The 12,540-nt window shown below is 40.3% G+C and overlaps 1 protein-coding gene across 2 annotated transcripts in view; it reads right to left on the minus strand.

The window, feature by feature from the left end:
- pam (peptidylglycine alpha-amidating monooxygenase) overlaps positions 1-12,540 on the minus strand; it is a 75,502-nt gene that overhangs the window by 55,152 nt on the left and 7,810 nt on the right. For both annotated transcript variants that reach the window (XM_030435636.1, XM_030435635.1), the window contains exons 4-12: positions 10,247-10,370; positions 8,797-8,854; positions 8,056-8,143; positions 4,976-5,067; positions 4,457-4,540; positions 1,974-2,022; positions 1,699-1,766; positions 921-1,001; positions 755-831 (exon numbers count right to left, since the gene is read on the minus strand). In XM_030435636.1, the coding sequence (XP_030291496.1) occupies positions 755-831; positions 921-1,001; positions 1,699-1,766; positions 1,974-2,022; positions 4,457-4,540; positions 4,976-5,067; positions 8,056-8,143; positions 8,797-8,854; positions 10,247-10,370 (721 nt within the window). The remainder of the gene's footprint in view (positions 1-754; positions 832-920; positions 1,002-1,698; positions 1,767-1,973; positions 2,023-4,456; positions 4,541-4,975; positions 5,068-8,055; positions 8,144-8,796; positions 8,855-10,246; positions 10,371-12,540) is intronic.

Consider the following 12,540-nt stretch of genomic DNA (forward strand, 5'->3'; position numbering starts at 1 on the left):
CGTCTCATAATGTTCCGTTATTATCTCATAGCGTGGTGAATGTGCAGGTCACAACTTGTCGACCACAGTGTTTTTTGGTTGTGTATTTGCTGAGTTTGATGAGGGAAACCAAGAAATTCCATTAGCCTCTGTAGCGTAGCTGCGCCGCTTGGTACTCGGCTCCGCCGATCTAAAAGCAGCTTGGACCGACAATTAAAGGTAACGAACCTACTGCTATGACAAGAGGGATCATGGCAATGGGCCAATTTTCAAAAATGTTGAACTATCCCTTTAAACTTCTCCACAACTTTATCCCTGACCTGTCTGGTGTTCACCAACCTTTGTTCACTAATGTTCTCTAGCAAACCTCTGAGGCTTTCATAGAACAGCTGTATTTACACAAAGATTAGATTACACACAGGTGGACTCCATTTACTAATTAGGTGACTTCTGAAGGCAACTGGTTGCTCTAGATTTTATTTAAGGGTATCAGAGTAAAGGGGGATGAATATTTTTGCACACCACACAAAAAAAAATTAAAACCATGTATCATTTTCCTTGACAAATGTGGAAAAGTTCAAGGGGGGTGAATAATTTTGGATGACACTGTAACCCAGGTCCCCGGGCGCACTCAAACCAGTGACAGTGAAATAATGTGCCATGGATGCACCTTTAACCACCTGGCTACTGGGGTACCCTGACATTTAGGGCAGAAAGGCGGAATCGTTCAAGGTACATGCATGCCACATATGGGACATCTCATGTGAAAACATACCTGTGGTAGCTGAGGGGACTGTCTCCCAATTAGGCTCCACTTTCCATCTCGGATCCTGTAGCCACTGACCACTTTGCCTGTTACAGAAAAACAGTCATCCAGACTACCAGAGGTACTAATCAAAGTTACTCTGAAACAATCTGCTGAATTATCTGATATAACTTACCAAGGTGGTGTGTGTGAGTCCTGAAGGCAAACGGGTAGATGGGATATGAAGTGTAATCACAGGCGATGTCTGCATTTGTCACTAACAAAAAAGAGGAATGTCAAGACAGGCACAATCTGTACTGTACAGTTCCTTTTCTGCCACTCCTATCCTGTTATGCATTCCAAGAGCAACATTTGAATATTGACTATGTTGAAAATAAGGCAAATGCATAGGTATAAATTTCAGGACTTGTACACATACATTTGGGTATCTGGAGTACCAACCCACAAACTGTGAAATAAGACGTCCATGTCAATTTCTCGTAAGCTCTCTAGGTCAGACAACATGGGACTCAGCGAGCCAATTTGATTTTGGCCTCTTTCTTGAGACTAATTTGATAATACTGCCCACAGTCTGAATACCCCCAGCAAAGGCTTGAGAGCTACCTGTACCAAGGTCCACTCCACCCCCTTATCACTTGTCTATGCACTATGTACGGATGTCCAAACTTTTGATAAGTATAAATCACTACACATCAAAAAATATATATATTCAGTTTTAAAATACCAGAATTCCTACTCATTTAAGCTACTCATGATGTCTGGAAGATTAACATACTCAATAAAAGCAGAAATTGCACAGTAGATGTGGAACAAACTTGTATTAGTTATATAATTTTTCCAGGTCCAATTAAAAAGCAAAATGGGACATTTACTTGATAGAATACTGATGGAATAAACATGTCTTCCAGACTAGGCTATCAGAGGAAATGAGGAAAAAAATATACCAAACTTACCTCTTTTCCCTGGAAGGATAACTGTGTCCACAGCCATGAGCAGGTATATGCCAGCAATGAAAGGCTGCCTTTGATGAGAGCCACAGTTAAGAGGGTAAGAATGCTGTTTTGGTCATGTTTTTAATAATTTTATCTGTCATATCTCCTTCCTATTTCTTTTTGTGAAACTATCTATTGCATATTTTTCCTTGTATTTCAGCAGAGAGACACATACAGTAGTCTTGCATTAATTTTAGCATTAGACAGAAAAGTCATTTATTTAAGTAAATACTCACGGTTTGGATGTCATTCTTAAGGCAACTCCTGAACAATCCCTATGATGGTCTGCAGAACAAAATAAAATAAAACAAAAATAAAACTGCTACATTTGTTTTCATTATGTGCACTCCAATCACCAAAGCTGACATTTACAATTACAAAAACAGAAGCGAATGGTATATTGGAAATAGGCAGCTATACCATTGTTAGACTATTGCATCCAAATTTAAAAAGATAAAGGGATCATTATTCCTATGTCCTGACTCTCATTTCCATTTTCAAATCTTCTTTAAAAAGGGTAAGTATTTGACAAAAACAGTTAAGACTGTATGTTGGTAGCCCTTCCCAAACAAAACAATAAAATTATCTTTGGTAATATTAACAGTTCAGTTCAGTTCTTCCTCTGAGAGTAAACCCTTTTCTTAAAGAAATAATACAATAAACAAAACAACAATAAACACTTCACATGCTATCCGTAGTTAAAATTGAAAGCAAATGTTTTGATTGATGTTCAATTAAGAATCAGAACAAGAGTAAAACTTCTAGTTAGAACACCTTTTTAACATGATACCATCCAATTCAAAGTAGACCCTTAAGTATAACAACATATCTCTCATACTCTAACAGCAACAGTATGAGGTTGATTATTGTAAGTTTTATTGTAGGGCTGTTGTATCAGATTTCATTACGCTGTACAGGTGTTCCTAATAAAAGACCCTTAATGTCATATACAATCATATTGAGCACAATGTGATGAAGTGGGTTCTCTTCAGCCAATTGGGCAGCCAATGTGTGGCATCTGGGGACAGACACTGATGCATATTCCGGTTAAGGGAAAAATAAAAAAAAGACGAAAAGTCCAGTCATGCTAGCTGCTCTGTGGATGTTGTAAGTTACATGCTAGTTTAGTGCGTTAAGTCCAGGTATTTGGTCAAAAATAAATAAATAAAATATTTCATTCTATTCAGATTGCTTTGTGGGAAAGTATGTTTTTGGTCCTATTCATAACAGACTCTCTCTTCTTTTTTTTCCTTCTTCTGCTGGGATGCTAACTTAACTTAATTTTCAGGAATGACAGATTCCAGCTACAGCCGAGGGAAAAACACCTCAACATTGTGTTCCTACTTGCATACAACTCCTTTGCTTTAACTTAATATTCTGAAGTATATAGTAATAATACTGGACAGTGTAATGGCTGTGGAAAAATGACAAAATCAGCATAGCTATTGGTTTACCTAAATTTTGCAGTGTGATTTGGTCAAATAAAGCACAAATTACAGTACAAAGGAAGTACGTCTGCCATTGTGCAACCAAAACAGGAAGAGGCATTGTTTTCCCTAGTCACTATCCCAGGTTCCAAGGGAACAACTGGTATAATGTAGAACCTCTATACTGCAAAAAAAGAACCCTGTTGATGGAGGAGGCAAAAAGGGTAAAGAGGGAGAGTGAAAGAAACTGCGGTACTGAGTGAACGGACGGGCCTTCACCGGATGGCTAACTCCTGTCTTGTATCAAAGTCCCTTGCTTATATGAGATTCACCTTACTACTAGGACATGAGACACTTTGAAACCAAAATTCTTTCTACTCTATCAGAAAGTAATAACACCTGCCTACTTATTTTTTCATCCCAGGTGTTTATAGCAGAAGCCATCAGTCAGTGTGTTTACATGAAACTCGAGAAAACCAAATTATTGGGTTAGTCCGACTATCATCGGATTTTTAAGATGCATTTATACACCTTAGTCTGACTAAAATCGGACCAGATTGGATTTCTCATAGCCGGATTAAACACCTAGATTATTCGATTGATAGTCGCATCATTCGTGCATGTATACGTCCATCAGATCGATCCGGATTTGCATTCTGCGCAGGCTCGAGATTTATTTCCCGGGGCTGTGAGCTGGAAGTAGAAGGACGGCGGCGGTGTCTTTCCTCCGAAATCACCACAAGCAAGAGCGCCATTGTGCATCTAGTTTGTGTAATTATCATGTACACCATGAACGAAATGTACAAAGATGTAGCTTCGTCTCGCTCTTCGTATGCCATCTTTCTTGAATGCCGAGGCAGTTTGTTGTTGCTGGTGACGTTAAGAGGTCATCCGGAGGTGGTTCTGTTACCACTAGTTGAAATGGGTACAGTGCCACCTGTCGTACCGGGGTATGACATGCTCCGGCCAATAATTAGATTTTTTCACCGGCATGTTTACTCGGACAATTGCAGTTGTCTGATTGAGTAGCATAGTAGAACTATGGCTGTTATCCGACTAAGCTGTGCATGTAAACGTACTGAGTAAAACCACAGAGAAACAGGAGGGAGGAAGTTTTCCATTTCCCCACACAAAATTTACTGAGCTGTGAAACCTCTGGCTCTAAGTATTTCAGATCACTTCAAAACACAATTTGTCCAGACCTTTACTGGAGTGATATAACTGATGTAACTGATTACATAAATTGTCTTTGAAACACAAATTTTTGTTCTTTAACATTCATAAGGATTTACCTCTGAAAGCACTGACATCTCCATAATGGATCTGCAGCACAAAGTAGGACATTCCTGAGTTTCTTCCAACTTTAAAACCAACATCTGATGAGACAACAAAGAACAGCGGTTATAACAGAGGTTAGATAAATACATTAAACTGCATGGAGATATAAACAAAAGACAAAAAGATGGAAATATAAAAATTGTATGCAAAAGCCCATACTTGACCATTCATGGTCTTTAGTCATCTCACTTTCATCATAACTACCTTTATTATTTTACCCAAGAACAGATCCTTTGAAAACTGTAAGTCCGGTCTATGAATTGTACTAAGTTGACAAGCTACTTCTCAACAATGTAAGTACTAAAATACACATTCCATTTATATCCACTGCATTTAGAAGGTGGACAACATTTCAGAGATAGATCTCAAAACCTGGTCAAAAGACAGCATAACTCGCCTCATGGCTATACAGCTTGAAGTCAGTGAATAAATATTATGTTCAGTAATTATCAATGAACACTTAGAAGACATACCTCTGGGTAATTTGGTCGGTGGCGCATTGCGAGCCCAAGCATATATAATGGAAGCTTCATCCTCACATGTGCCTTGTACACTTCCACAGTCCCTTTAGAGAAATGAATGAATAATGTAAATAGTAAATCATAGAGGTGGTATTGCAATTTCCTATTGTGTTTTTGGCACTTCCATTGCAAAGGACTGGTATTCAGGCAATCAGGGAGTAAATATGATTTGTCATAGTGTTTCTTGATATTCTTATTCATTCCGTTCATGGTTTACTCAAAAAAGGGAAGTCAAGGGCAGCCTTACTTGTAATGGCCTGAGCAGTTCCTCTTTCAAACTAAGTATTAAGTAGCAAAATGTGGAGAGGCATGACACAAAAGACATAATCATCATTATAGAGGTATTTAAATATGTATGAGTTTGGCCCATTCAGAGAACCAGAACAAGCTATATGGTGAACATGTCTGCACATTCAGTCGACACAAAGCAACATTATCATTCCTTTGGAGTCATGTTTGTATCCACTTGAATAACTTCCAGTATGCGCTTTTAGTTCTGCTAAGTGCTCCACTATTTTCACCAGCTCATCTCTACCTGCTCGGCACCAAACAGCAGACAAACACAGTTTTTGTGCAGTGGGTTTATAAGAGCCTCGTCACTGAAAATAGCTGCCTTCTTCAAAGCTTCACAGAGCTGAGGGAAGCGGAAGGGTTGGCTAATTCTCTGTGGGTTTGTCACCTTTCACATTACACATAGTCATGGTGACTGCTGTCAATGTAACAACAGTGATAAGTCCATCTTAAATATAAACTGAGAAGAGAGCATACGTGTGTGTGTGTGTGTGTGTGTGTGTGTGTATGTATGTATGTATGTATGTATGTATGTATGTATGTGTGTGTGTGTGTGTGTGTATGTATGTATGTATGTAAGTAAGTATGTATGTGTGTGTGTGTGTGTGTGTGTGTGTGTATGTGTATGTATGTATGTGTGTATGTATGAATGTCTGTATGTACAGTACCTTGCAAAAGTATTCACCTCCTTGAAGTTGTCCACATTTTTTCACGTTTTAACCACAAATGTGAATGTATTTAATTGGGATTTTATGTGATAGACCAACACAAAGTGGTGCATAATTGTGAAGTGGAAGGAAAATGATACAAATTTTACAAATAAAAAACTGAAAAATGTGGTGTGCAAAAGTATCCACCCCCAAAATCTAGAGCAACCAGTTGCCTTCAGAAGTCACCTAATTAGTAAATGGAGTCCACCTGTGTGTAATCTAATCTTAGTGTAAATACAGCTGTTCTATGAAAGCCTCAGAGGTTTGCTGGAGAACATTAGTGAACAAAAAGCATCATGAAGCCCAAGGAACACACCAGACAGGTCAGGGATAAAGTTGTGGAGAAGTTTAAAGCATGATTAGGATATGAAAAAATATCCCAAGCTTTGAACATCTCACAGAGCACTGCTCAATCCATCGCCTGAAAATGGAAAGAATATGGCACAACTGCAAACCTACCAAGACATGGCCATCCACCTAAACTGACAGGCCGGGCAAAGAGAGCATTGATCAGAGAAGCAGCCGAGAGGCCCATGATAACTCTGGAGGAGCTGCAGAGATCCACAGCTCAGGTGGGAGAATCTGTCCACAGGAAACTATTAGTCATGCCCTCCACAAATCGGGCCTTTATGGAAGAGTGGCAAGAAGAGAACCATTGTTGAAACAAAGCCATGCAGTTTGCCACAAGCCATGTGGGGGCACAACAAACATGTGGAGGAAGGTGCTCTGGTCAGATGAAACCAAAACTGACCTTTTTGGCCTAAATGCAAAATGCTATGTGTGGCAGAAAAATAACACTGCACATCACCCTGAACACACCATCCCCACTGTGAAACATGGTGGTGGCAGCATCATGCTGTGGGGATGCTTTTCTTCAGCAGGGACAGGGAAGCTGGTCTGAGTTGACGGGAAGATGGATGGAGCCAAAAACAGGACAATCTTGGAAGAAAACCTGTTAGAGTCTGCAAAAGACTTGAGACTGGGGCGGAGGTTCACCTTCCAGCAGGACAACGAGCCTAAACATACAGCCAGAGCTACAATGGAATGGTTTAGATCAAAGCATATTCATGTGTTATAATGGCCCAGTCAAAGTCCAGACCTAAATCCAATTGAGAATCTCTGGCAAGACTTGAAAATTGCTGTTCACAGACACTCCATCCAATCAGACTAAGCTTAAGCTATTTTGCAAGGAAGAATGGGCAAATATTTCAGTCTCTATATGTGCATCGCTTGTAGAGACTTACCCTCAAAGACTTGCAGCTGTCGTTGCAGTGAAAGGTGGTTTTACAAAGTACTGACTCAGGGGGGGTGAATACATTTGTATACCACACTTTTCTGTTTTTTATTGTCTATCACATAAAATCCCAATAAAATACATTTACATTTGTGGTTAAAACGTGACAAAAGGTGGAAAAGTTCAAGGGGGGTGAATACTTTTGCAAGGCACTGTATGTCTGTGTGTATACAGTTGTGGTCAAAAGTTACATACACTTGTATAGAACACATATATCATGGCAATTGTGTTAATCAAATGTTCTCTGTAGCATGGCCTCTTAACTTCTTCCGTGTGATTCTGATTGATAACAGCTCGTAACTTTTATGGACTCATTTTAATAGGGCTTGCTTGATACAGCCATTAGACTCAACCACACACACTACAATGGGAAAGTCCAAGGAGCTCAGCATTGATCTGAAAGAGAACATTACTGATGTGAACAAGTCAAAACAGTCACTTGGAACCATTTCAAAGCAGTTACAGTTCCGAAGATCAACTGCACAAACAACTATAAAGTTCATGGCACAGTTGTGTCACTGCCACAATCAGGAAGAAAACACAATCTATCACCTGCTGAGACATGTAAGAATTCACAGAAAATTAGAACTGTGGAAATCATTGGAACTCAAGACTGCCATGATATCCATGTTCTTTACAAGTGAATGTAAACTTTTGACTACGACTGTATAATGTTTTACCCCACCAATGAAAACATTCCTTCCAGACACTTAACAGTGACGTATGTTTAGTATTACCAGTAGCTGCTGGTAGAGACAGGAGTCTGGCAGCCAAACAGCAGCATGTGATGGACTGTTTCCATACTGGCACGAGGTATGAAGTCCACTGTGGAGCAAAAGCACTGTGGTTAAGTTACTTAATGTTAAATGATATGCTAGAGTCACTCAACATACTTAAGGCTTTCAGACTCAATTATCTCTGACCATTTCTGTCTAAACTTGATTTGCTGTCAAAGCTGATTCAAAAACAAACTTCAGTTAGAGTCATATGCCCCACAGATCAAGGAAAGCAATGACTGTATGCCACTGTTATGCAACTGTAGTATGTGTTCCACTCATTCCATCACAGACGAGGAAGACTACTAAAAAAAGCAGAGATGATTATTTTACATGTTTTCTATTATTATTATTATCATCTTTATTATCATTATATTTATTAAAGACTTCCATGGCCCCTCTGATATGGGAAGCCCCCTCTTCTCTCTCATTTGTGCCACTGAGTTCTTGCTGTTGTCTTCAATGGCTGCCAAGCCAAAATGTTGTTAGCTGAAACACTGAATTCAATAGCCAAAGCACTGGAGCTGGGGAAACTGTGCATCAGTGGAGGGACTCCTACCTCTGAGACAGTGCACACTTTGGCCCAATGCATGCCTTGCCTATACCATCCAGCTCTACCCCTCCATTTTGTGCCTTCAGGCCAAGGTGTAGGGTGACCCACATGGCTATCAACTATAAACACTTTTAGGAAAATATACTCACCAATATACGCATCTTGACTAGTCGGCACAGGAAATGCCATACACAGGTAGGTGTCCGACTGAAACATTAAAAGAACACAATTTGACCTCACTTGCTGAAATGTTCAGAAGCATATTGTTCAGCAGCATAAGTTTATAGTACATTTTATAGTACACTGTTAGGTAACATTCAGCACAGCAAACACCATTATGGCTCCTGGGCCATCAGTAAGTACGCTACTACTTATTTTGCCATATGAACTCAGAGGAATCAAAAATATTGTCTATTTCTTTTGATCAAAATTAAGGTATGGTTCCTTATTTCATGAAATGTTTACTGTGCCCCAAGAAAAGTTCTTGCAGCAGCAGTTGGCAAGAAGATAACAAGAATTCACTTGCAATGGGCATCTTCATTTTATCCCACATTTATCATATGGGTGCCTGATTAAATGTCAGAAAAGGGTACGGTGGTTGCAATGTTATGTAGAGTAATTCAGGAGCAGAAAAGCAATGCTAAAATTATTCCACTGAAGAATTTCCATCAACATTGGTCTTATAGTCTCATAGATAATGCTTTTCCAACAAAATGACTGGGTCTACACAGGTTTTATTAAATGCAGATCAAAAATCGCAGACACCGCAGAAGACCCAGGTGTTTTTCACCTTAGCTCATCTCGACTTTGATCTTAATGTTAGACCTGGGTGAACACGCTAACAACAAGAAAACAGCAATAGATTATTTGTGAAAGAAGCACCTGTAAAACAGTGTATGCAATATTTGAGTGTCACACAACCCCCGCAAATGACTCATTTCATTATTAGTATTTAAGCCATTCAGTCCAATAGAAGAATCGCCGCATGATTAAATTATTCTATCCCCCTTCAAGTTAGCAAGGCATTAAACTGGAAGTTAGCTGGCTTGGTCAGCGATCCAGGTATTTTCACAGCCGGAAAGTCAAGCTTTTTTGAGTTCAGAACACAGAGGCTGCACCTCCAACACTGTATCCAGTAATAAAACATCCTTAATAGACAGCATCCCAAATTCCTTCTTTATTTACGCGTCACCAGCAGCAGATGTTGACAATGTGTCATCACTTTGCGTGGCTGAATTTAGTGTGTTCACCCGAGTCTTACATTTATTTCAAAGGTGAGCCGAGGAGATAAAAACCTTGGTCTACTGCAGATTCAACTGACCCGGGTGTAAATGCAGTTTAAACATTCTCATTGCACACAAAGCCTGAACTAAGCTGGTTTAAGTGGTTTTTTTGACTAGTGGAAAAGGGCCATTATACTTCCTTTTTGTCTTCTGTTATAACTGTTTCTGGCGGATCAGTGACGAAGATAAATACCCAGGACAGCTGCAGATGAACTTTCTATAACTTCACTAATTGATTATTTACATGATTACTAGTATCAGGGCATATAAGGATCCAGACCCATCACTCAATAGTGTAGTATTGAAACAGACTCACCCCACTTGGGACAACACCAGGCATCTGGATATCTACGGAGAAATTGTGAGAGTTTGTGAAGACCTGCTGCTGCTTAGTCCTGGACATGCAGTCGCTGGGATCTGACAAGACATTTTCCCGAGACCTTAGGGAAAAACAACAATGTGGTTAACTTTCTGCTTTACAACAGGACACATAATGAATGACAGAGGTAGGAGTTGTTCTGCCTAACTATACTTCCACACAATAACCCATATACAGAAAACTATTCCATGCCCAATAGATGACAAACACTTCCCTCTCTGTCACCCATCCCAGTCCTCTACAAACAGGTTGAATGTTGGAGTCTATTTCAGTACATTCAGATGAGTTATGGCGTGATTTTGGTGTTTTGAAAAAACTTTTCATCAGTACACAATTTGTCAACTACAAGAAATGCACGTTTGTTGTTTATTCCGTTTTCCTTTAAGACTAGTTATAGTAATTTGCTGGGTATAGCGTTGTTTATCTATGGAAAACCTTCAACTCGCCCTGGCTTCCTCAATTTTCACTTCAGTAGAAAAATGATACACTAGTGCTGGTGTTACAGTGGTTCTCTGGAGGCAATCGGACAAAAAGGTGTGGCTCTGTGGGCGTTTAAATGACAGAAACACAGACCCATTAAACTGAGAGGAAAAATATCTGGAGGCAGGCAAACACATCCACTTGTCGGAACTGCTCCACAAGACACATTTTTGACCACGCACACAGAAAAAATTTGTTCACAAGAGTCTCATAGTTTCTACCGCATCTTTATTTGAGTGATAGAAGTTACTGTTTTGGAGGGAGAAGCATGAAAATGAGCTGAGTCTCAGCTGAAATCACTATTAAATCAACATTCACAGTCTGTTATCAGGACCAACCTGGTTCAACTGTGCCAACACAGAGAGAGACAGATTTATCAATGAGTCTGTTTGATACACACACACACACACACACACACACACACATATATAAATGCAGTCAAATATGCATGTGTAAGCATGCACACATAATCACACATACATCCATGCTTAAGCGCGCACAAACACACACAGAATATTTCCCAACATTTTAAATATATTTAACTATTATCTTTTCATTCATTCAAGCCAGAAACTCCATCTAAATATTGAAATGTTCTCGGTCATTGATACATTGAGATTTACTGAATTTCTCAGTCCGATTCAGAGTATTTGACTCATTCTCACTGTAACATCTCTTCATACTCCATCAGCTGCTTTTCAACACAAATTCAAGTCAGTGTTGCAGTTTGGCTCAAAGCTTATATTCTTTGTTGATTGCTTCATTCTCACTCAACTATTAGGAAGTTTCATTCTCTTCAGAAGAGACTTCAAATAAATTAAAGCCATCAATTCAGTTTGGGCATAGTTTTTCAACAAACCTACATTATTACATAGTTTTTAGATATTGTGGACAATATTCAAAGTTTTCACAGCCAGGTATGCGCATTTGGCCTGTGTGAGGATTGGACAGGAGGCAAAGTACAGGGACCTTGCGGGAGCCTTCAGCAGCTGGTGTGAGAAGAACGTCCTCATCCTAAACACCAAGAAGACCAAGGAGATGGTCATCGACTTTTGCAGGTCTAAGCCACCACTGCAGCGGGTCAACATCAGGGGCGAGGACATCGAGGTGGTGCAGTCCTACAGGTACTTGGGGGTGCACCTGGACAGCAAGCTCGACTGGTCTGTGAACACTGATGCGGTCTAGAGGAAGGGCCAGAGCAGGCTCTTCTTCTTGAGGAGGCTCAGGTCCTTCGATGTCTTTGGGGAGATGCTGCACATGTTCTACCAGTTGGTGGTGGCAAGTACCATCTTTTATGCTGCTATCTGCTGGGGAGGCAGTGCAACAGAGAGGGACACCAGAAGGCTAGATAAGCTGATCCGGAAAGCAGGCTCAGCGCTGGGTAGGTGCCTGGACTCACTTGGGGTCGTGGTGGAGAGGAGGATGTGGACCAAGTTGTCTGACATCATGGACAATACCAACCACCCTCTCCACCACACCCTGATGGAGCAGAGCAGTAGCCACAGCGGGCGGCTAACTGCGCTGCGCTCGAGGACTGAACGCCACAGGAGGTCCTTTATCCCTACGGCCATTAGGCTGTTCAACAGTTCAGTAGTGGGCAGGGGCCGCTGACCTAGGCTCTGGTGCCAGGCCCAATCCACCCTCCCCTCCCTCACTTCTTTTATTCACATTGTTATTCTTTTATTTATTACTGATTGAATGGCTGTCTTTTTTATGGTTGTGTGTATTACCTGTCTTTTTATGGTCTATGT

This window comes from Sparus aurata, chromosome 12 (genome assembly GCF_900880675.1).
Source record: "Sparus aurata chromosome 12, fSpaAur1.1, whole genome shotgun sequence".
In the NCBI taxonomy this organism is placed as follows: Eukaryota; Metazoa; Chordata; class Actinopteri; order Spariformes; family Sparidae; genus Sparus; species Sparus aurata.